General features: G+C 47.0%; 1 protein-coding gene across 6 annotated transcripts in view; it reads right to left on the bottom strand.

Moving 5' to 3' along the window:
• Positions 1-25,617, bottom strand: part of agap1 (ArfGAP with GTPase domain, ankyrin repeat and PH domain 1) — a 193,011-nt gene that overhangs the window by 124,873 nt on the left and 42,521 nt on the right. For 3 of the 6 annotated variants that reach the window (XM_031813525.1, XM_031813527.1, XM_031813526.1), the window contains exons 2-7: positions 20,212-20,270; positions 18,742-18,829; positions 14,725-14,739; positions 11,084-11,169; positions 9,305-9,446; positions 8,194-8,328 (exon numbers count right to left, since the gene is read on the bottom strand). In XM_031813525.1, the coding sequence (XP_031669385.1) occupies positions 8,194-8,328; positions 9,305-9,446; positions 11,084-11,169; positions 14,725-14,739; positions 18,742-18,829; positions 20,212-20,270 (525 nt within the window). The remainder of the gene's footprint in view (positions 1-8,193; positions 8,329-9,304; positions 9,447-11,083; positions 11,170-14,724; positions 14,740-18,741; positions 18,830-20,211; positions 20,271-25,617) is intronic. The other 3 variants (XM_031813531.1, XM_031813530.1, XM_031813528.1) reach the window with 1 other exon arrangement.

The following is a 25,617-nucleotide window of genomic DNA, read 5'->3' as shown; positions in this document are numbered from 1 at the left end:
ACATTACAACTCATTGTATCCTTGTTCACACATTACAACTCATTGTATCCTTGTTCACACATTACAACTCATTGTATCCTTGTTCACACATTACAACTCATTGCATCCTTGTTCACACATTACAACTAATTGCATCCCTGTTCACACATTACAACTCATTGTATCCCTGTTCACACATTACAACTCATTGTATCCCTGTTCACACATTACAACTCATTGTATCCCTGTTCACACATTACAACTCATTGTATCCCTGTTCACACATTACAACTCATTGTATCCCTGTTCACACATTACAACTCATTGTATCCCTGTTCACACATTACAACTCATTGTATCCCTGTTCACACATTACAACTCATTGGCTGTTTTATTTGATTTAAAACAAGACTTGGCATTATTTTACTGTTACTTTGAATTTCCATAAAGTCCCATTGGAATCATGTCAAATTAGTGCAAGTCAACATGACCTTATGGCGATTCATAGCCTATATAAGCATGTGGTTCATAATGAACGTATGTAGCATGTGGTTCATAATAAACGTATGTAGCATGTGGTTCATAATGAACGTATGTAGCATGTGGTTCATAATGAACATATGTAGCATGTGGTTCATAATAAACGTATGTAGCGTGTGGTTCATAATGAACGTATGTAGCATGTGGTTCATAATGAACATATGTAGCATGTGGTTCATAATAAACGTATGTAGCATGTGGTTCATAATGAACGTATGTAGCATGTGGTTCATAATAAACGTATGTAGCGTGTGGTTCATAATGAACGTATGTAGCATGTGGTTCATAATGAACGTATGTAGCATGTGGTTCATAATGAACGTATGTAGCATGCGGTTCATAATGAACGTATGTAGCGTGTGGTTCATAATGAACGTATGTAGCATGTGGTTCATAATGACCGTATGTAGCGTGAGTAAATGATGGTATACATATCGTATGTCTAACAGAAATCGATCCATAGTTAAAGTGAGATCACGGACTACACATGCAAGGCTGCAAAGATCAATACACAAAATGTGTTGAGGAATGATTCCTGTTGTATAAATTGCAGCTTCACTATTCCCCTGGCGATGAATGAAGGGAGACGGGCTAAATCTACAACACCTTCATTTATCATCTGTGATTTAAAACGTGATTTATCTGCACAACGACTGAGTGGTGAAAGTCAGATAAATAATGTCATTCTAAACAGACCTGTTTCTCTATGCGGTGCCCGTACACCAGCAAATAAAACACAGTCAGAATTATACTGAAAACAATACTAATATTAAAAGAATAGTAACCTTCACCATCATAACAAAAATCCACAGTTCCTTCCATCCAAAGCACATGTCACGTGACGTGAGGGAATTGAACCCAGCACCTTAATATAGACGCAGCTATCTGGACCACACTACAAACACACCACAGGGCTCGGAGCAGACATAACGGGCTCCAACAGTGTGTGTGTGTGTGTGTGTGTGTGTGTGTGTGTGTAAGAATGGAGTACAGTCAGGCGAATACGCTCCACAATCAAAAGGTCACATTTTATACAACAAAATGGAGTCTGAGATACATTCAGAGACCGTGAGTAGATGAGAACACAGGAGGTAGATGACTAGAGATGATGCTATTGGTCCTCTATTACAGGAGAATTAGTGTGGGGGTGGGGGGGATCATACGATCGCCTCGGACCAATTATTTTTGTTGAGCATCTTAACCACATCCTCCTCTAACGAAGGCAGAGAGGCAGAGAGCTCCCGCCACACATCGTCATTACTACAGTCCTCCGTCTCCAAATTAAGGTCATGTAAAGTAGTAATTATGGCAAATGTGCAGCTTGGATGCAAGAGGGAAGGGAGGCTAATTCAGGCAAACTCAAGCGTGTGTGTGTGTGCATACATGTACTTGGCGCGCGCGCACACACACACACACACACACACACACACACACACACACACACACACACACACACACACACACACACAGAGAGAGAGAGATACACACACCTCTGGGCAGAAAACTGCTGCCAAGGCGCGGCTGTGGCACAAAACATTAAGATAATCATTTTGGTACTCATCAATGAATTCCACTGTAGAGGATCATTCTAAAAGGCGTGATTAATTAAGGATAATTAAATGAAAAAGGAGACAGTGTCACTAATAAGGATTTTAGACTTTTTTTTCTTGGCATTCATTTACCACAGATGACTTGGCTGTGAGACACGCCCACCCTCACACCCTGAGAATGACAGTAGATTTGGCTTCACCAGCAGTGTAACAACTAACAGGATAATAGCAGGGTATTGAGTCTCTAAAGCTCCCTCCTGGGTCAGCAGCACACAGAGGATTTACACACTGACAACTACGAGGCCGCGCACGACTCCAACGCCATCATTAAGTCTGCCGACGACACGACTGCGGTAGACCTGACCACCGACGACGATGAGACGACGTACAGGGAGGAGGTCATTGACCTGGCAGTGTGGTGCCAGGGCAAAAACGTGTCCCTCAACGTCAACAAGACAAAGGAGCTGATCGGGGACTACAGGAAACAGAGGGCCGAGCACACCTCCATTCACATACACGGGTCTGTGGTGGAGCAGGTGGAGAGCTTCAAGTTCCTCGTGTCCACATCACTAAGGAATGAACATGTTCCACACACACCAACACAGTCGAGGAAACAGTGCCTCCCCGGTCAGGAGGCTGAAAAGATTCTGCATGGGTCCTCAGATCCTCAGAAAGTTCTACAGCTGCACCACTGAGAGCATCTTGACTGGCTGCATCACCACTTAGTATGGAAACTGCTCTGCATCCGACCCCAAGGCGCTACAGAGGATTCTGAGAACTGCCCAGTACATCACTGAGACCGAGCTCCCTGCTATCCAGGACCTCTATAAAAATAGTCAAAGACTCCAGCCACCCAAGTCATAGACTGTTCTCTCTGCTACCGCACAGCAAGCGGTACCGGAGCACCAAGTCTGGAACAAACAGGACCCTGAACAGCGTGTACCCTTAAGCCATAAGACTGCTAAACAGTTAGTTAAATAGTTAACCAATTGCTACCTGGACCATCTGCATTGACCCTTTTTGCACTAACCTCTTTTGACTCACATACGCTGCTGTTACAGTTCATTATCATCCTGTTGCCTAGTCACTTTCTCTACCTATATGTACATATCTACCTCAATTACCTCATACTCCTGCACATTGACTCCCTACTGGTACCCCGTGTATATAACCAAGTTATCATTGACTCAGTACTGGTACCCCGTGTATATAACCAAGTTATCATTGACTCAGTACTGGTACCCCGTGTATATAACCAAGTTATCATGGACTCAGTACTGGTACCCCGTGTATATAACCAAGTTATCATTGACTCAGTACTGGTACCCCGTGTATATAACCAAGTTATCATCGACTCAGTACTGGTACCCCGTGTATATAACAACGTTATCATTGACTCAGTACTGGTACCCCGTGTATATAACCAAGTTATCATTGACTCAGTACTGGTACCCCGTGTATATAACCAAGTTATCATCGACTCAGTACTGGTACCCCGTGTATATAACAAAGTTATCATTGACTCAGTACTGGTACCCCGTGTATATAACCAAGTTATCATTGACTCAGTACTGGTACCCCGTGTATATAACCAAGTTATCGTTGACTCAGTACTGGTACCCCGTGTATATAACCAAGTTATCATCGACTCAGTACTGGTACCCCGTTTATATAACCAAGTTATCATTGACTCAGTACTGGTACCCCGTGTATATAACCAAGTTATCATTGACTCAGTACTGGTACCCCATGTATTTAACCAAGTTATCATTGACTCAGTACTGGTACCCCGTGTATATGGCCAAGTTATTATCGACTCAGTACTGGTACCCTGTGTATATGGCCAAGTTATCATTGACTCAGTACTGGTACCCCGTGTATATAACCAAGGTATCATTGACTCCCTATTGGTACCCCGTGTATATGGCCAAGTTATCATTGACTCAGTACTGGTACCCCGTGTATATGGCAAAGTTATCATCGACTCAGTACTGGTACCACGTGTATATAACCAAATCATCATCGACTCAGTACTGGTACCCCTTGAATATGGCCAAGTTATCATTGCCTCAGTACTGGTACCCCGTGTATATGGCCAAGTTGACACTGGGATGGTATCTATCTAGAACCGGCTACATCTGCTGCACTCACCAAAACAGAGGGCTGTTACAATCATCTCACTGTATATAAACTAACTCCCGCACGCACACACACACACCTCATCAAATCCCAGAGAAGTGTGTGCTGCAGGGCCAGGGTTCCCATAGAGTGAATAAGTCAACTAAACATCTTCAGATCCAGCTGATTTCCCTGGAGTAGGAATAGATCTGGAGTCTGCTATCAGTCTGGAGGCTGCTGTCAGTCAGTCAGTCTGGAGGCTACTGTCAGTCAGTCAGTCTGGAGGCTACTGTCAGTCAGTCAGTCAGTCTGGGGCTGCTGTCAGTCAGTCAGTCAGTCTGGAGGCTGCTGTCAGTCAGTCAGTCAGTCTGGGGCTGCTGTCAGTCAGTCAGTCTGGAGGCTGCTGTCAGTCAGTCAGTCAGTCTGGAGGCTGCTGTCAGTCAGTCAGTCAGTCCTGGAGGCTGCTGTCAGTCAGTCAGTCAGTCCTGGAGGCTGCTGTCAGTCAGTCAGTCAGTCCTGGAGGCTGCTGTCAGTCAGTCAGTCAGTCTGGAGGCTGCTCTCAGTCAGTCAGTCAGTCTGGAGGCTGCTCTCAGTCAGTCAGTCAGTCAGTCAGTCTGGAGGCTGCACTCAGTCAGTCAGTCAGTCAGTCTGGAGGCTGCTCTCAGTCAGTCAGTCAGTCAGTCAGTCTGGAGGCTGCTGTTAGTCAGTCAGTCAGTCTGGAGGCTGCTCTCAGTCAGTCAGTCAGTCTGGAGGCTGCTCTCAGTCAGTCAGTCAGTCTGGAGGCTGCTCTCAGTCAGTCAGTCAGTCTGGAGGCTGCTCTCAGTCAGTCAGTCAGTCTGGAGGCTGCTCTCAGTCAGTCAGTCAGTCTGGAGGCTGCTCTCAGTCAGTCAGTCAGTCTGGAGGCTGCTCTCAGTCAGTCAGTCAGTCTGGAGGCTGCTCTCAGTCAGTCAGTCAGTCTGGAGGCTGCTCTCAGTCAGTCAGTCAGTCTGGAGGCTGCTCTCAGTCAGTCAGTCAGTCTGGAGGCTGCTCTCAGTCAGTCAGTCAGTCTGGAGGCTGCTCTCAGTCAGTCAGTCAGTCTGGAGGCTGCTCTCAGTCAGTCAGTCAGTCTGGAGGCTGCTCTCAGTCAGTCAGTCAGTCAGGAGGCTGCTCTCAGTCAGTCAGTCAGTCTGGAGGCTGCTCTCAGTCAGTCAGTCAGTCTGGAGGCTGCTGTCAGTCAGTCAGTCAGTCCTGGAGGCTGCTGTCAGTCAGTCAGTCAGTCTGGAGGCTGCTCTCAGTCAGTCAGTCAGTCTGGAGGCTGCTCTCAGTCAGTCAGTCAGTCTGGAGGCTGCTCTCAGTCAGTCAGTCAGTCTGGAGGCTGCTCTCAGTCAGTCAGTCAGTCTGGAGGCTGCTCTCAGTCAGTCAGTCAGTCTGGAGGCTGCTGTCAGTCATTCAGTCAGTCTGGAGGCTGCTATCAGTCAGTCAGTCAGTCAGGAGGCTGCTCTCAGTCAGTCAGTCAGTCTGGAGGCTGCTCTCAGTCAGTCAGTCAGTCAGGAGGCTGCTGTCAGTCAGTCAGTCAGTCCTGGAGGCTGCTGTCAGTCAGTCAGTCAGTCTGGAGGCTGCTCTCAGTCAGTCAGTCAGTCTGGAGGCTGCTCTCAGTCAGTCAGTCAGTCTGGAGGCTGCTCTCAGTCAGTCAGTCAGTCTGGAGGCTGCTGTCAGTCAGTCAGTCTGGAGGCTGCTGTCAGTCAGTCAGTCTGGAGGCTGCTGTCAGTCATTCAGTCAGTCTGGAGGCTGCTATCAGTCAGTCAGTCAGTCTGGAGGCTGCTGTCAGACTGAAGGAAGTCTGGAGACTGCTGTCTGTCAGACTGGAGGAAGTCTGGAGGCTGCTGTCTGTCAGTCTGGAGGCTGCTGTCTGTCAGTCTGGAGGCTGCTGTCTGTCAGTCTGGAGGCTGCTGTCTGTCAGTCTGGAGGCTGCTGTCTGTCAGTCTGTCACTCACACCCCAAACCACTTCTAAACGACTTGTATATCCACTGAGACCTCTCTTACTCTGGGGTTTCAAACCATCTGTCGATGGATTCAGGCTGGAAACACCACGTAGACTGATTTCAAGTGCATAATGCAAAAACGATAGTAAATGTCTTGCATTTGATCATGTCTGAAAACAGAGCCTCAGTAGTCATATTGAAAGAGACTTTCAGATCTACACCAGCAGGGCTCCACAGAAAAGCTGGTCTGAAGAGATCACAACAGTCTTCATGTGTATTCACCTACTGCTCTCTAGTGGTCAGTCAATGTAATGACAACGTTTCCTCACTTGGACCCACAGTGGTCATTAAGTGTTTTAGATTGATCATATTTACCAGATATTTCATTCATTTCATGATGAATCATTTCGAAATCCACGTTCTTGGTTACAGAAATAGCATTTTGTGATACAAGTGGAAATAAAACAGCAATGATTCCAGCAGACTAGAGACACACACACACACACAGAGAGACACACACACACAGAGAGACACACACACACAGAGAGACACACACACGCAGAGAGACACACACAGAGAGAGAGACACACACAGAGAGAGAGACACACAGACACACACACAGACAGAGACACACAGAGACAGAGAGACACACACAGAGACAGAGACACACACACAGAGACAGACACAGAGAGAGACACACACACACGAGAAAGAGAGACACACACAGAGAGAGACACACACAGAGAGAGAGACGCACACACAGAGAGAGAGAGAGACGCACAGAGAGACACACACAGAGAGAGACACACACAGACACAGAGAGACACACACAGAGAGACACACACAGAGAGACTTTGTGGAGGATGATTTGGTGTATCGGGGGCTGGTAATGAGCCACTGATTGCATGCCATATATTTCACTAATTCCAGCCTAGCTGGGCCCATGCCCCGCCCCAGCTCCCCCATGATGACACCACATCTTTATTAACGAGTTACAGCGTGGTGATTAATATAGGTGATATAGCAGAACAGCCTCAGGATTGACTCTTACTGGAGCAGGGCTCCTACTTGGTATTAACACGGGTGACCATACTATAGCAGTACAGTGTAGACTCTTCTAGAAGACATCACCTCCAACAAACTACTATAGACCACACAGGTCCATTGTGAACAGCACCTAGCTAGATAACACTGTGGACACCAGGGCACGGTGGCTTCATGGAAACATTCTGACATGAGTCATTAATCAGACGCTCTTATCCAGAGAGACTTACAGTAGTGAGTGCAGACCGACTTTTAATGGAGATGTTAATGAAGAAACGGGATATTTCTTAGTGGAAAAGGGAATGAAAGGTCAGTCATATTTCTCAGGAGCAAAGGCAGTCACAGGTCAACCATATATCTTGATGGAAAAGGCAGTCCAAGAACAGACATATATATGTTGGAGTCAAAGGTCAGCCACATGTCTGGAACCATCCTCTCCCTCTCAGTCCTCAACATGTGCTTTATGTATTTCTCCATGCTGATCATGTGACATGGCCAGCGAATGGCTGGTGACTCAGCCCGCTCCCCTCCCTGTATTATAAAATGTAATTGCGGTTCTCTTCAGCTAAATCGGTGAGAGGGATCATTTAATAGTTCATGGACAGATGATTAAGACCAAGCAAACGGCCGTCATCAGGGTGAATGTCACCTTGCTTCCCCTCATGTCTTCATGAAGGAAGGAGCTTTGGCTGCACACCGTAGAGATGTATGAATTACAGGTGGTGGGTTCAGCTGACCAACTATTTTATGGCTGATAATTGCTACTCCAAATTAAATCAAATCCACAACCTGTGAGAAACATTTAATCTGCATAAACACATTCTAAAATGTGTTTTTATTCTCATAAGTCTGTCTCCCTACTTCCTGTATCTAAGTTGTGTTGAATGAAAGATGAATCCATGATCTACAGTTATTGTTGAGTTAGAACAGACAACTCAAACGGTGGGTTATCTTAGCTTTCGATAACATCTCTGGTGGAGTACCGTCTTACTAGTCTTACCGTCCTGGAAGACCCGTTCCACATTGAGGCCGTAGGTGGCACACGTCTCATAGTAGGTGCAGCGCTTCAGGTCATTGGACAGCTTGCGTGCTCGCGTGTCATCGATGACCCGGGGATTGGCTGAGCTGATAGCATCTGCAATTACAGAAATAGTCAATCATGTGGCGCCCTCTAGTGCTGATAAAGAGGAAGTGCATGTTTTATTGCAGTAATTACAAACAGGCGTTAGGTGGCAGTGACACTCCAAGGAAGGTGTTTCAGACAGCTGGAGAAAAGATGCAAGAACGTGTATAGAACTATGTTTATAGAACTATGTTTATAGAACGTGTATGGAACTATGTTTATAGAACTATGTTTATAGAACTATGTTTATAGAACGTGTATAGAACTGTTTATAGAACGTGTATAGAACTATGTTTATAGAACGTGTATAGAACTATGTTTATAGAACTATGTTTATAGAACTGTTTATAGAACGTGTATAGAACTATGTTTATAGAACTGTTTATAGAACTGTTTATAGAACTATGTTTATAGAACTATGTTTATAGAACGTGTATAGAACTATGTTTATAGAACGTGTATAGAACTATGTTTATAGAACGTGTATAGAACTATGTTTATAGAACGTGTATAGAACTATGTTTATAGAACGTGTATAGAACTATGTTTATAGAACGTGTATAGAACTATGTTTATAGAACGTGTATAGAACTATGTTTATAGAACGTGTATAGAACTGTTTATAGAACGTGTATAGAACTATGTTTATAGAACGTGTATAGAACTGTTTATAGAACGTGTATAGAACTATGTTTATAGAACGTGTATAGAACGTGTATAGAACTATGTTTATAGAACTATGTTTATAGAACGTGTATAGAACTATGTTTATAGAATGTGTATAGAACTATGTGTGTGTGTCTCTGCGTGCCAGTGTGTGTGTGTGTGTGTGTGTCTCTGCGTGCCAGTGTGTGTGTGTCTCTGCATGCCAGTGTGTGTGTGTGTGTGTGTGTGTGCCAGTGTGTGTGTGTCTCTGCGTGCCAGTGTGTGTGTGTGTGTGTGTGCCAGTGTGTGTGTGTCTCTGCGTGCCAGTGTGTGTGTGTCTCACCTTGCGTCCCCACCAACACCAGAGGTACCTCAGCAGTGTTTCGGTAGTTAGCCATGCGGCTGTAGTAATGGTAGACTGTCTGGAAACTGATCTCATCCTCCAGACTGAACACAAATATCACTGCATCCACCCACAGGGCAAACTGGAGAGAGACAGAGGAAGAGAGAGGGGTGAAAGTGAGAGAGAACAGAATGATGTGAGAAAGAGACAAGGACAGTAAGGTTAAAGCTAGAATCCTTAGTTGCTACATCTATTTTTGAACGTGTGTGTGTGTATATATGTATGTATATATATATATATATATATATATATATATATATATATATATATATATATATATATATATATATATATATATATATATATATATGTGTGTGTATACATACATACATACACCCATTGATTCTTGAAGAATATAACTTGCCTCATGAGCTTAGTTCCACTGTCGTAGCCCATCAGAAACCTAAATACTAGCTTGTTTCACGGTCTATGAAGTTGAGTGATAACATTTCTCCAGCTCCACTCCTCAGCTTTTTACCAAAACAGGGGCGGGGTTACGCTTTGATATTGTTTCAAATAAGGATTGTAGTTTTAACTAGGGTTAATAGTTCAGACTGCATGTGTGGTGAGGGCCCTCTGAGTGTGGTATCAGGAAAATAACCTCACACTCAACGTCAACAAAAGAAAGGAGATGATCGTGGACTTCAGGAAACAGCAGAGGGAGCAGCCCCCTATCTACATCAACGGGACAGTAGTGGAGAGGGTAGAAGGTTTTAAGTTCCTCTGCGTATGCATCACGGACAAACTGAATTGGTCCACCCACACAGACAGCGTTGTGAAGAAGGCGCAGCAGCGCCTCTTCAACCTCAGGAGGCTGAAGAAATTTGGCTTGTCACCAAAAACACTCAAACTTTTACAGATGCACAATCGAGAGCATCCTGTCGGGCTGTATCACCGCCTGGTACGGCAACTGCCCCGCCCACAACCGCAGGGCTCTCGAGAGGGTAGTGAGGTCTGCACAACGCATCACCGGGAGCAAACTACCTGCCCTCCAGGACACCTACACCCCCCGATGTTACAGGAAGGCCAAAAATATCATCAAGGACAGCAACCACCCGAGCCACTGCCTGTTCACCCCGCTATCATCCAGAAGGCGAGGTCAGTACAGGTGCATCAAAGCTGGGACTGAGAGACTGAAAAACAGCTTCTATCTCAAGGCCATCAGACTGTTAAACAGCCACCACTAACATTGAGTGGCTGCTGCCAACACACTGACTCAACTCCAGCCACTTTAATAATGGAAATTGATGTAAAAAAATGTATCACTAACCACTTTAAACAATGCCACTTAATATAATGTTTACATACTCTACATTACTCATCTCATATGTATATACTGTACTCTATACCATCTACTGCATCTTGCCTATGCCGTTCTGTACCATCACTCATATATTTTTATGTACATATTCTTCATCCCTTTACACTTGTGTGTATAAGGTAGTTGTGAAATTGTTAGGTTAGATTACCCATTGGATATTACTGTCGGAACTAGAAGCACAAGCATTTCACTACACTCGCATTAACATCTGCTAACCATGTGCATGTGACCAATAACATTTTATTTGAATAAAACTAGTTCTGGATTAAAAAGGGTGATCAACAGAGAATGTCCATTAAAGTGAAGTTTTACTCTCGGACTACATCTGTTTACAGGAAACGCAGCCTGTCATCAACCCACAGATGACACTGCCATGTTAATACAGCTGTAATACCAACCTGAGCCTCTGGGGGGCCCCCTTCATCTCTGATGAGCAGTAGGTTGCTCTGTCCGTCCACCACTATCTCCTTCTTAAAACGGCCCCCTGCAGGAACAACACACAGCATGAGAGAGAGGAGAGGGACTAACATGGAGACGGATCAAATACTACAGTAACCACAGTATAACTAAACTCACGTAGCTTTTAGTCCAATGTCACATTTCATCTGTTGATATCTCAGCAGGATAGCTATATAGAGTTAGAGCAGCGAGAGTGAACTCAACTAACTGTTGATGATGTAATAGATGCGTAGTAAACATGTTTTGATGAGGTAATGGTAGTGAGAAGGAGACATGATCAATGGAAAGACACACACACACACACACACACACTGAGGATGTCAGCCGTCTAGGACTAGATGGTGATAATGACTACTCACAGGAGAATGAGAGGAATGCTGCTGTACAGGTAAACCACACACAGAGATGAAAGCGGTGTGTGTGTGTGTGTGTGTGTGTGTGCATGTATGTGTGTCCCAGCAGGTCATTCCTCAGAAAAACACGTTTCATCTGTGAGACCTGTAAGAATGATGTTCTCTCACAATATGACCTTCAACTCTTCTCTGGCCTAGATGCTCTGAGGCTGACCTATGAACCTTGGCCTCAGATGGAAAGGTCAGAGGGTATGGGATGTGACCAAGGGGGGGAGTGGTAAAGTACTTTCTTGTCCCAGGGCTTAAGCAGCCTTGGGGTGCCATCCTTGGGGAGCCATCCTTGGGGAGCCAGCCTAGGGGAGACAGCCTAGGGGAGACAGCCTAGGGGAGACAGCCTAGGGGAGACAGCCTAGGGGAGACAGCCTAGGGGAGACAGCCTAGGGGAGACAGCCTAGGGGAGACAGCCTAGGGGAGACAGCCTAGGGGAGACAGCCTAGGGGAGACAGCCTAGGGGAGACATCCTAGGGGAGCCAGCCTAGGGGAGACAGCCTAGGGGAGACAGCCTAGGGGAGACAGCCTAGGGGAGACAGCCTAGGGGAGCCATCCTAGGGGAGCCAGCCTAGGGGAGCCATCCTAGGGGAGACAGCCTAGGGGAGCCATCCTTGGGGAGCCATCCTAGGGGAGCCATCCTAGGGGAGCCATCCTTGGGGAGCCAGCCTAGGGGAGCCATCCTAGGGGAGCCAGCCTAGGGGAGCCAGCCTAGGGGAGCCAGCCTAGGGGAGCCAGCCTAGGGGAGCCATCCTAGGGGAGACAGCCTAGGGGAGCCATCCTAGGGGAGCCATCCTTGGGGAGCCAGACTAGGGGAGCCATCCTAGGGGAGCCAGCCTAGGGGAGCCAGCCTAGGGGAGCCATCCTAGGGGAGCCAGCCTAGGGGAGCCATCCTAGGGGAGCCAGCCTAGGGGAGCTATCCTAGGGGAGCCATCCTAGGGGAGCCATCCTATTGGAGTGTCATGTAGCGCTATGGTCCCCCAACCAGGGGTACTAAGAACCTCTGGGAGTAGTGTCATGTAGCACAGCATTACTGACATCTAACGATCTGCCTGCACTGGGGGGGGGGGATGAAGAGAGAGGGAGAGTGAGATGAAGAGAGGGAGAGAGAGATGAAGAGAGGGGAAGAGAGAGATGGAAAGAGATGTAGAGAGAGAGATGAAGAGGGGGAGATGTAGAGAGAGAAGGGGGCCAGGCCCGGGACAGACTGAACAGACTGTGCAGAATGTGTCGCACACTGAGACCTAACCTTGGAGTCATCATCATCATCAACCTTCTGCAAAACCCTGTCTGACTCCCTCGACCCACAGGGGGACAACAACACAGGGTTTTACTCCCTGGTTAGACTGCCCATCAGTCTAGCATCCCTTAAAGTAGAAACACCAACACACTGTAGAGTGGTCTGTCTCCTACAGCAAGACATTGCATCCCCAAGTTATAGGGAACTTAGTGTACCTGGCATGAAGTGCACTTTTACACACAAAACATGTTTAAAAATAAAGTGATAAGCAACCTGTCAACTTCCACAGCGTTTAACTGTCAAAAATACCATCTAATACAGCGCAGGTCTTAAGTGTGTGAGCCGCTGCTAACCATATCTGTGGTGTTTGGGGGTTGGAATGTGAGCCAGGCCAGGCAGGGAACCCATAATGACATGGTTAACTGGCTGTGTGTGTGTGTCAGGGTAACAGGAAGAGGCTAGGCCATGGGTCAGTCAGTCAGCCAGCACCACACAGCAGCAGCTTTCCCCAATGTATTTTTCCATCTCTTTTTCCAGCTGCGGGGTTATGGAAGGAAGCCCACTCCAATCTGCTCAGGGGGGAGTTTGGCCGAAGGGCTGGGTGGGGCATGGGGGAGGAAAGAGGTGGCGGGGGCACAGTCCGGTTATAGACTGAAGCATGGTGGGTATTTAGAGCGCTCTGGCGAGGACCTCTTAAAGAGAGAGGGCCTCTCCGCTCTCCAAGCAGCTCCAAGTGGAGTCCATTCATGCAGGAAAAATAAGAAAATGTGTGAATTCCTAATAATAAATATGCACCAATATATATATGTATATATATAACGCTCTAACCACTAGGCTGGTTACTAGTCCAACGCTCTAACCACTAGGCTACCCGCCGGTTACTGGCCCAACACTCTAACCACTAGGCTAGCTGCCGGTTACTAGTCCAACGCTCTAACCACTAGGCTACCTGCTGGTTACTAGTCCAACGCTCTAACCACTAGGCTACCTGCTGGTTACTAGTCCAACGCTCTAACCACTAGGCTACCTGCTGGTTACTGGTCCAACGCTCTAACCACTAGGCTACCTGCTGGTTACTAGTCCAATGCTCTAACCACTAGGCTACCTGCTGGTTACTAGTCCAACGCTCTAACCACTAGGCTACCTGCTGGTTACTGGTCCAACGCTCTAACCACTAGGCTACCTGCTGTCCCAACACTCTAACTACTAGGCTACCTGCTGGTTACTAGTCCAACGCTCTAACCACTAGGCTACCTGCTGGTTACTAGTCCAACGCTCTAACCACTAGGCTACCTGCTGGTTACTAGTCCAACACTCTAACCACTAGGCTACCTGCTGGTTACTAGTCCAACGCTCTAACCACTAGGCTACCTGCTGGTTACTAGGCCAACGCTCTAACCACTAGGCTACCTGCCGTCCCATTGGAGGTAGTGTGCTGTGTTGTTGTGTTTTCTGTTGTATTAAAGTACCAATCCCCTTGGTGCAGCTTTGTGGCATGGCTCTCTGCTGAGTCAGCTGCTCGGTGTGTGTGTAATGTGTGTGTGTGTGTAATGTGTGTGTGTGTGTGTGTGAAATAGAGAAGGGGTGAGTTGTGGCTCCACAAATGAAACAACAGACACAGTGACAGAATGAAAAGGAGAGTGTTAGCTACGTGAAGCTACAAGCTAAATGTTAGCACAGCAGCAACTTGATCAGCCTCAGGTTCATCATCTAGCTGCTCGCTTGACTGTCACACTAGATTGTCTAAGTGGGAAATACCTGGCTTGTGGCCATTCAGAGTAGCATTTAGCTACAGAATGCATTGTTGTGGTGATATCTGGAATGATTACGGGCAACCTGACCTATTATCAAGCTGCTACTGTGAAATGGTAAGATCCTACAGCAGAGAGGAAAACATTCCACAAGGGCCACAGACAGAATGAGAGAAGAGGATAGTTACCTGCATCCACGTCAGCTAGTTACAAATGCAGACAAGAACAAAGAGAGGAAATAAAAGCAAATCCAAGGCGCAGACAAGTTATATTCTCAGTTCAAGTTAAACACACACACACACACAGAGACAGACAGACAGAGAGACAGAGACAGACATAGACAGACAGAGAGAGAGACAGAGACAGACAGACAGAGAGACAGACAGACAGGGAGACAGAGAGAGAGACCCAGAGAGAGAGACAGACAGACAGACAGGCAGACAGACAGGCAGACAGACACCCTAGGTCAGAGAGTCTAGAGAGAAGACCAAGCATCCCAGGTTGAGTGTACAGCCTAGAGCTGTGAGAGGAGAGGGGGTAGAGAGGAGAGGGGGTGGGGTTATCACATAGAATGTCACAATCGCACATCACCCCTGGCCAGTCAGTGGGTGGTAGAAGAGCAGGTCTTTAAACAGATCCTAGTACCTATAAGCACATCTGACGCTATCTGATGTCACATGACCTACCATAACCTCACACACAACTATCCTGCATTATGCTATCTACATTGGGCCCTTACATTGTGTTAACATGGCAGCCAGCACGTTGTGGTGACGTTGTGAGAACGTTGTGACAAGAGCCAGGTGTGTTTGGGTTGGTGTTCTATAACCTATCATAATGTGTCCATTCATACGCTGTGTGTCTGAGAGGACCTGAGAGCAGTCAGTACTAGCTGCCATTCCCTCTGCAGACTCCAGTCTACACACTAAGAATAGGCCTGGTTGGCGGCTCTGTGTGGTTAGGTGGTTACTAGGCCGTGGGAGCAACTACAGCAGCCTACAACTCAATCAATTTCCAGGAGAATTGGGGACCGTCTTGGGAGCATCCATTTTTAGATAGGTGGTTAACACAGCGTGTGTGATCAAGCAGGGATTTTCTATTTTTGTTAGGCCATTGGTCATGGAACAATTATGTCAAAGAGACAGAGTTCTTTTGGGTGGAAACACTTCCTAGATGGGCGGCGGTGCCAAGAATTTGCCTGGATCAAAGACCGAAGGCTTGTCCTTTTAACTTCGCTAAAACACATTCTGCCTTCAACTGCTGGATTGTGTTTCTCTTGGCAGCTGACTGTTATAATCAAGAGGCAAAGAAGCGAAAAACACCCGTTGAGTTGTTGACATTTTTCTTTTTAGATATTCCCTGGCCTGCCACCGGCATGCACAGACTGAAGCCAGCAGCTATGAAGAGTGACTTTGTGGATATTCCCTGGCCTGCCACCGGCATGCACAGACTGAAGCCAGCAGCTATGAAGAGTGACTTTGTGGATATTCCCTGGCCTGCCACCGGCATGCACAGACTGAAGCCAGCAGCTATGAAGAGTGACTTTGTGGATATTCCCTGGCCTGCCACCGGCATGCACAGACTGAAGCCAGCAGCTATGAAGAGTGACTTTGTGGATATTCCCTGGCCTGCCACCGGCATGCACAGACTGAAGCCAGCAGCTATGAAGAGTGACTTTGTGGATATTCCCTGGCCTGCCACCGGCATGCACAGACTGAAGCCAGCAGCTATGAAGAGTGACTTTGTGGATATTCCCTGGCCTGCCACCGGCATGCACAGACTGAAGCCAGCAGCTATGAAGAGTGACTTTGTGGATATTCCCTGGCCTGCCACCGGCATGCACAGACTGAAGCCAGCAGCTATGAAGAGTGACTTTGTGGATATTCCCTGGCCTGCCACCGGCATGCACAGACTGAAGCCAGCAGCTATGAAGAGTGACTTTGTGGATATTCCCTGGCCTGCCACCGGCATGCACAGACTGAAGCCAGCAGCTATGAAGAGTGACTTTTTGGATATTCCCTGGCCTGCACCGGCATGCACAGACTCAAGCCAGCAGCTATGAAGAGTGACTTTGTGGATATTCCCTGGCCTGCCACCGGCATGCACAGACTGAAGCCAGCAGCTATGAAGAGTGACTTTGTGGATATTCCCTGGCCTGCCACCGGCATGCACAGACTGAAGCCAGCAGCTATGAAGAGTGACTTTTTGGATATTCCCTGGCCTGCCACCGGCATGCACAGACTCAAGCCAGCAGCTATGAAGAGTGACTTTGTGGATATTCCCTGGCCTGCCACCGGCATGCACAGACTGAAGCCAGCAGCTATGAAGAGTGACTTTGTGGATATTCCCTGGCCTGCCACCGGCATGCACAGACTGAAGCCAGCAGCTATGAAGAGTGACTTTTTGGATATTCCCTGGCCTGCCACCGGCATGCACAGACTGAAGCCAGCAGCTATGAAGAGTGACTTTTGGGATATTCCCTGGCCTGCCACCGGCATGCACAGACTGAAGCCAGCAGCTATGAAGAGTGACTGACAGACCAATACAGTGGGACACATGGATCATCCTGCAGTTTTACTCCTGCATTTAAATGTTAAACCTTCCAATAGGTGTCTCAATATTTACTAGGCTATTCCACTATAAGACTATCTAAGCCCATCTATAGGGCGGCAGGTAGGCTATCAGTTAAGACCATTGGGCCAGTAACCGAAAGGTTGCGGTTTCAAATCCCTGAGCCGACTAGGTTAAAAAAATGTGTTAATATGCCCTTGAGCAAGGCACTTAAAGGAACAATTGGGGTTAAGTCTCTCTGGATAAGAGCGACTGCTAAATGACTAAAATGTCAAATGTAAATTTATGAGGCACGGTTTTCTACACAGAGTGTTAGTGCTGAAATATTAACATGCTTAGGTCTCTGGAAGTAGAGCGTAGAGAGGGCTCCCGTATGTGGGCGAGCAGAGCTGGCAGGGTGCCTCCTCTAAGCTTCAATAATGGATGCAGAGTATGGCTGTCTCCTCAGGGCCTGGACCGAACTGATGATGCTAACACGCTAACGCTACATGAAGGGCTGCATCTCAATAGTGTCTGGTGACTTCCTCTCCCAATCTCCTTTCCTTCATCTGCATTGATATGAAGCCACAGGAGAGCTGAAAGCAATAGGACAGATGAGTGATGACTGTCATGTATCTGACTGGTACCTGTCCACTTCTTTTAGACTACTGCAGCTGAACAAGAGGAGAGGAGATGATTAAAGGAGGACACTAGACTATTGAGACGCAGCCTGGAGTGGAGGAGAGGACAGTGGACTATTGAGACGCAGCCTGGAGTGGAGGAGAGGACACTGGACTATTGAGACGCAGAGTGGAGGAGAAGACACTGGACTATTGAGACGCAGCCTGGAGTGGAGGAGAGGAAACTGGACTATTGAGACGCAGCCTGGAGTGGAGGAGAGGACACTGGACTATTGAAACGCAGCCTGGAGTGGAGGAGAGGACACTGGACTATTGAGACGCAGCCTGGAGTGGAGGAGAGGAGCCCCTAAGCTTGAGGAGAGGTAACAGGGAGAGAACACTAGCTTCAGAACTAACATACTGCTCTCTCCAGCTCCTTGTAGCTGGGTAGTTGGGTTAAGCAGGCGGTGTAGTTAAGCATGAGCATGGCACCCTGGTCAATTTGTTAAGGCTTTCTAGGAAGCTTTTCCCTAACCAACCACACCGCTATCGACTGACAGACATGATCTGCATCTGAAATGGCACCCTATTCCCTATATTTATTTTATTTTCACCTTTATTTAACCAGGCAAGTCCGTTAAGAACAAATTCTTATTTTCAATGACGGCCTAGGAACAGTGGGTTAACTGCCTGTTCAGGGGCAGAACGACAGATTTGTACCTTGTCAGCTCGGGGGTGCCCTAAAACAAAGTAGTGAAAAGTCCTCCACTGACAGGTACAGACACACACACTGGTACAGACACGCACACTGGTACAGACACAGGTACAGACACACACACAGGTACAGACACACCCACAGGTACAGACACACACTGGTACAGACACACCCACAGGTACAGACACACACTGGTACAGACACACACTGGTACAGACACACCCACAGGTACAGACACACCCACAGACACACCCACAGGTACAGACACACACGGGTACAGACACAGACGTGGTGAGCAGCAGAGAGCAGCCTGGTCTTACCTTCTGGAGATTCCTCCTGGACGTATGTTCCTGTCAGGTACCTGTGAACCAGCGCAGACTTCCCACTGGCCAGGTTACCCACAATGCCCTGGGGGAGAAAGAAGAACAAGGAAGTGAGGCTGTTTCCTTGTTTTGCATATCTTCTACTTTGGCTTGTAATAATCAGAATGGTTGTGCCTGCAGTGGATAAAGCTGAGAAGATCTTCAGAGGAAGACTGCCTCAGATGCACACATGAATATAGAGAATATGGAATATAGAGGAAGACTGCCTCAGATGCATATATGAATATAGAGAAAGACTGCCTCAGATGCATACATGAATATAGAGAATATGGAATATAGAGGAAGACTGCCTCAGATGCATACATGAATATAGAGAAAGACTGCCTCAGATGCATACATGAATATAGAGAACATGGAATATAGAAGAAGACTGCCTCAGATGCATACATGAATATAGAGAATATGGAATATAGAGAAAGACTGCCTCAGATGAATACATGAATATAGAGAATATGGAATATAGAGAAAGACTGCCTCAGATGAATACATGAATATAGAGAATATGGAATATAGAGAAAGACTGCCTCAGATGAATACATGAATATAGAATATAGAGGAAGACTGCCTCAGATGCATACATGAATATAGAGGAAGACTGCCTCAGATGCATACATGAATATAGAGAATATGGAATATAGAGGAAGACTGCCTCAGATGAATACATGAATATAGAGAATATGGAATATAGAGGAAGACTGCCTCAGATGCATACATGAATATAGAGAATATGGAATATAGAGAAAGACTGCCTCAGATGCATACATGAATATAGAGAATATGGAATATAGAAGAAGACTGCCTCAGATGCATACATGAATATAGAGAAAGACTGCCTCAGATGCATACATGAATATAGAGAATATGGAATATAGAGGAAGACTGCCTCAGATGCATACATGAATATAGAGAATATGGAATATAGAGGAAGACTGCCTCAGATGCATACATGAATATAGAGAAAGACTGCCTCAGATGCATACATGAATATAGAGAATATGGAATATAGAGGAAGACTGCCTCAGATGCATACATGAATATAGAGAATATGGAATATAGAGGAAGACTGCCTCAGATGCATACATGAATATAGAGAAAGACTGCCTCAGATGCATACATGAATATGGAATATAGAGGAAGACTGCCTCAGATGCATACATGAATATAGAGAATATGGAATATAGAAGAAGACTGCCTCAGATGCATACATGAATATAGAGAAAGACTGCCTCAGATGCATACATGAATATAGAGGAAGACTGCCTCAGATGCATACATGAATATAGAGAATATGGAATATAGAGGAAGGCAATTATATTCTGTTTCAAGTTTTGACCTCATTCCTGGTCTGTGTACATGTACGTCCAGGAGAAGACTCATTGGAGCGTTTGTATCCAATTTCAGACTCACCACTTTGAGTTCTGGTACCGATCGGCTCAGAGTCCACTCCTGGCTGTTCACAAAGGCGTCTGCAACAAAGAGAGAGAAGCCTGTCAATCAACGGCACACACACGACCCAGATGACATCAGAGGTCTGACAAGCTGTAATACATGTCCTCCAGACGTCACGGCAACAAGGGTTCCAATCTGTTCCTGCTCAGTAGTCAGCCACTAACAGGGAGGAAAGAGACAGACAAACGAGAAGAAAGGGGGGGGGGGGGGGGATGAGGAGACGAGTAGGAGAGACTTCGGGGTGGATAGGAGCGTATCATGAAAGATGACAGCTGAGTGACAGCTAGGATAGCTGCATCCTCTCAGAGTTACTTCCTGTCTGGTCTGAATGGATGTCTTCAGTAGAGCATATCAGCTGTACATACACACGGAACAGCAAGTCAACAAGACCGATGATACACTGCACTGAACAACTACTAACTGCTATACCACGAATTCTGAAGAATACTGCCCATAGTAGGTGTGTGTGGTATTGGCTAACGTGCTACTGGCTAGGTGTCACATCTCCCTGGCCGTGAGGCTACTGGCTAGGTGTCATATCTCCCTGGCTGTGAGGCTACTGGCTAGGTGTCATATCTCCCTGGCTGTGAGGCTACTGGCTAGGTGTCATAACTCCCTGGCTGTGAGGCTACTGGCTAGGTAGAATATCTCCCTGGCTGTGAGGCTACTGGCTAGGTGTCATATCTCCCTGGCTGTGAGGCTACTGGCTAGGTGTCATATCTCCCTGGCTGTGAGGCTACTGGCTAGGTGTCATATCTCCCTGGCTGTGAGGCTACTGGCTAGGTGTAATATCTCCCTGGCTGTGAGGCTACTGGCTAGGTATAATATCTCCCTGGCTGTGAGGCTACTGGCTAGGTGTCATATCTCCCTGGCTGTGAGGCTACTGGCTAGGTGTCATAACTCCCTGGCTGTGAGGCTACTGGCTAGGTGTAATATCTCCCTGGCTGTGAGGCTACTGGCTAGGTATAATATCTCCCTGGCTGTGAGGCCCATTAGCCTGACTGGGCCCAGGTCTTATTATCCATCAGAGGCCCAGCATGGCTGCCAAACAAAAGCAGCAGGCCCGCGGTGGAGCCGGTCACACTCTTAATGTTTAATATCACACCAGCTGCTCTGCGACTGGCTCTATTGGAGCCACTGAGCTCCATCTTGGCTCACTGTTGTGGCGCTGGCAGGGCCATTCTCTGGCAACACACGGGTAATGCCAGAATAGATCTTTCAGGAGGAACCAGGCTAACCAAAGCCCCAATCAGAGGGGATGTGGGCGTGGCTTAGACCCATAGAGGTGAGAGGGTTAGGGGTGGAGCTAGTCATTATATACAAGGCATTCTGATGCCAACTGTCCTTACGCCACACCCATTTCCATGTCTGTTATTAAGGCTAGTGGACTAACAGGAGATGTGGCCTCTACTCTGATCCGTTCTGTCGGTCCTGTGTACATTCCTCCACTTCACCCTCGGCTGTTTATGAGACAGAGATTAGACCTGGCAGGATGGATGGAAGGTTAAGTGAGGTCAGTGTGTGGGACAGTTTATTTAACGGTAGGTTACAGCTGTGTGAGGAGGTTGAGTTGAGAGACTGTAATGTGAATGTGTTGTTTGGAATTGTATCTGTTGACTTGACTGTAATAATGGGTGGTACATGTGTGAGTGACTGCTAAATGAGTGTGGGTGAAACAGTGTATTGTCGTCTATAATTGTAGTGTGCTGTGTACAGGTTGTGTGTGTAGTAATGCGTGGGGGGAATAAACTGCCATCCCTCTGCCACTTCAATCACTCCCCTCATTTCCCAAGACCTCCTAGCCTCTCCTCCTCACTGGTTGTTACAGCAGATACTGTAGAACAATCAACACAGCACACACACCTAACTAGTAACGGTCACACACACACACACACACCTAACTAGTAACGGTCACACACACACACCTAACTAGTAACGGTCACACACACACACCTAACTAGTAACGGTCACACACACACACCTAACTAGTAACGGTCACACACACACACACACACACACACACACACACACACACACACACACACACACACACACACACACACACACACACACCTAACTAGTAACGGTCACACACACACACCTAACTAGTAACGGTCACACACACACACCTAACTAGTAACGGTCACACACACACACCTAACTAGTAACGGTCACACACACACACACACACACACACACACACCTAACTAGTAACGGTCAAACACACACACCTAACTAGTAACGGTCACACACACACACCTAACTAGTAACGGTCAAACACACACACCTAACTAGTAACGGTCACACACACACACACACACACACACACCTAACTAGTAACGGTCACACACACACCTAACTAGTAACGGTCACACACACACACCTAACTAGTAACGGTCACACACACACACACCTAACTAGTAACGGTCACACACACACCTAACTAGTAACGGTCACACACACACCTAACTAGTAACGGTCAAACACACACACCTAACTAGTAACGGTCAAACACACACACCTAACTAGTAACGGTCACACACACACACCTAACTAGTAACGGTCACACACACACACCTAACTAGTAACGGTCACACACACACACCTAACTAGTAACGGTCACACACACACACACCTAACTAGTAACGGTCACACACACACACACCTAACTAGTAACGGTCACACACACACACACACACACCTAACTAGTAACGGTCACACACACACACCTAACTAGTAACGGTCACACACACACACACACACACCTAACTAGTAACTGTCACACACACACACACACACACACACACACACACACACACACACACACACACACACACACCTAACTAGTAACGGTCACACACACACACCTAACTAGTAACGGTCACACACACACACCTAACTAGTAACGGTCACACACACACACACACACACACACCTAACTAGTAACGGTCACACACACACACCTAACTAGTAACGGTCACACACACACACACACACCTAACTAGTAACGGTCACACACACACACACCTAACTAGTAACAGTCACACACACACACACACCTAACTAGTAACGGTCACACACACACACACACACACAACTAACTAGTAATGGTCACACACACACACCTAACTAGTAACGGTCACACACACACACCTAACTAGTAACGGTCACACACACACACACACACACACACACACACCTAACTAGTAACGGTCAAACACACACACCTAACTAGTAACGGTCACACACACACACCTAACTAGTAACGGTCAAACACACACACCTAACTAGTAACGGTCACACACACACACACACACACACACACCTAACTAGTAACGGTCACACACACACCTAACTAGTAACGGTCACACACACACACCTAACTAGTAACGGTCACACACACACACCTAACTAGTAACGGTCACACACACACCTAACTAGTAACGGTCACACACACACCTAACTAGTAACGGTCAAACACACACACCTAACTAGTAACGGTCAAACACACACACCTAACTAGTAACGGTCACACACACACACCTAACTAGTAACGGTCACACACACACACCTAACTAGTAACGGTCACACACACACACCTAACTAGTAACGGTCACACACACACACACCTAACTAGTAACGGTCACACACACACACACCTAACTAGTAACGGTCACACACACACACACACACACCTAACTAGTAACGGTCACACACACACACCTAACTAGTAACGGTCACACACACACACACACACACCTAACTAGTAACTGTCACACACACACACACACACACACACACACACACACACACACACACACACACACACACACACACCTAACTAGTAACGGTCACACACACACACCTAACTAGTAACGGTCACACACACACACACACACACACACCTAACTAGTAACGGTCACACACACACACCTAACTAGTAACGGTCACACACACACACACCTAACTAGTAACAGTCACACACACACACACACCTAACTAGTAACGGTCACACACACACACACACACACACACACACAACTAACTAGTAATGGTCACACACACACACACACACACACAAACACACACACAGACACACACCAAACTAGTAACAGTCACACACACACACACCTAACTAGTAACGGTCACACACACACACACACCTAACTAGTAACGGTCACACACACAATTAACTGCTGGTTACTGGTGTGTGTGTGGTCAGTTTTATCAGGGCCATCCAGTCAATCTCACCACAGTGTTACCCTGGAGGGAGCTGAGCTGACACATATAATATCAGGTCATTCTAGAAAAGGACTCTGTTCGTGCTTGTTATAATCCCACACAACACAGTGCTGTTCTAATAGAAGGCCATTTAGCAGACACTATTACCCAGAGAGACTTGGTCCAAAGAGACTTGGTCCAGAGAGACTTGGTCCAAAGAGACTTAATCATGCATGCATACATTTTCACGTATGGGTGGCCCCAGCGGAAAACGAACCCATGACCCTTGGCATTGCAGGCGTCATGCTCTACCAACTGTGCCACACACACCATTCAGCCCTTCCCTTTCTCCAGACACCCCCGTGTGTTATCTTGCTGGGTAAGTAGGTCACAGACCCCACCATCAGACAGGACTGAGGACCACAAACAACCCTGTTCCATTTAGGCCTCCTTTTGGACCAGTGTTAGCTTTACTAATTCATCAGGGACAATCTGTGTCAGGCAGACACTACACTGCAGGCAGACACTACACTACACTACACTACAGGCAGACACTACACTGCAGGCAGACACTACACTACACTACAGGCAGACACTACACTACAAGCAGACACTATACTACACTACAGGCAGACACTACAGGCAGACACAACACTACACTACAGGCAGATACGACACTACAGGCAGACACGACAGGCAGACACGACAGGCAGACAACATGACAGGCAGACACTACACTGCAGGCAGACACTACACTACACTACAGGCAGACACTACACTACACTACAGGCAGACACTACACTACACTACAGGCAGACACTACACTACACTACAGGCAGACACTACACTACAAGCAGACACTATACACTACAGGCAGACACTACAGGCAGACACAACACTACACTACAGGCAGATACGACACTACAGGCAGACACGACAGGCAGACACGACAGGCAGACAACATGACAGGCAGACACTACACTGCAGGCAGACACTACACTACACTACAGGCAGACACTACACTACACTACAGGCAGACACTACACTACAAGCAGACACTATACACTACAGGCAGACACTACAGGCAGACACAACACTACACTACAGGCAGATACGACACGACAGGCAGACACGACAGGCAGA

Source organism: Oncorhynchus kisutch, unplaced genomic scaffold (assembly GCF_002021735.2).
Source record: "Oncorhynchus kisutch isolate 150728-3 unplaced genomic scaffold, Okis_V2 Okis05a-Okis16b_hom, whole genome shotgun sequence".
In the NCBI taxonomy this organism is placed as follows: Eukaryota; Metazoa; Chordata; class Actinopteri; order Salmoniformes; family Salmonidae; genus Oncorhynchus; species Oncorhynchus kisutch.
This window is presented reverse-complemented; position numbering and strand designations above follow the sequence as displayed.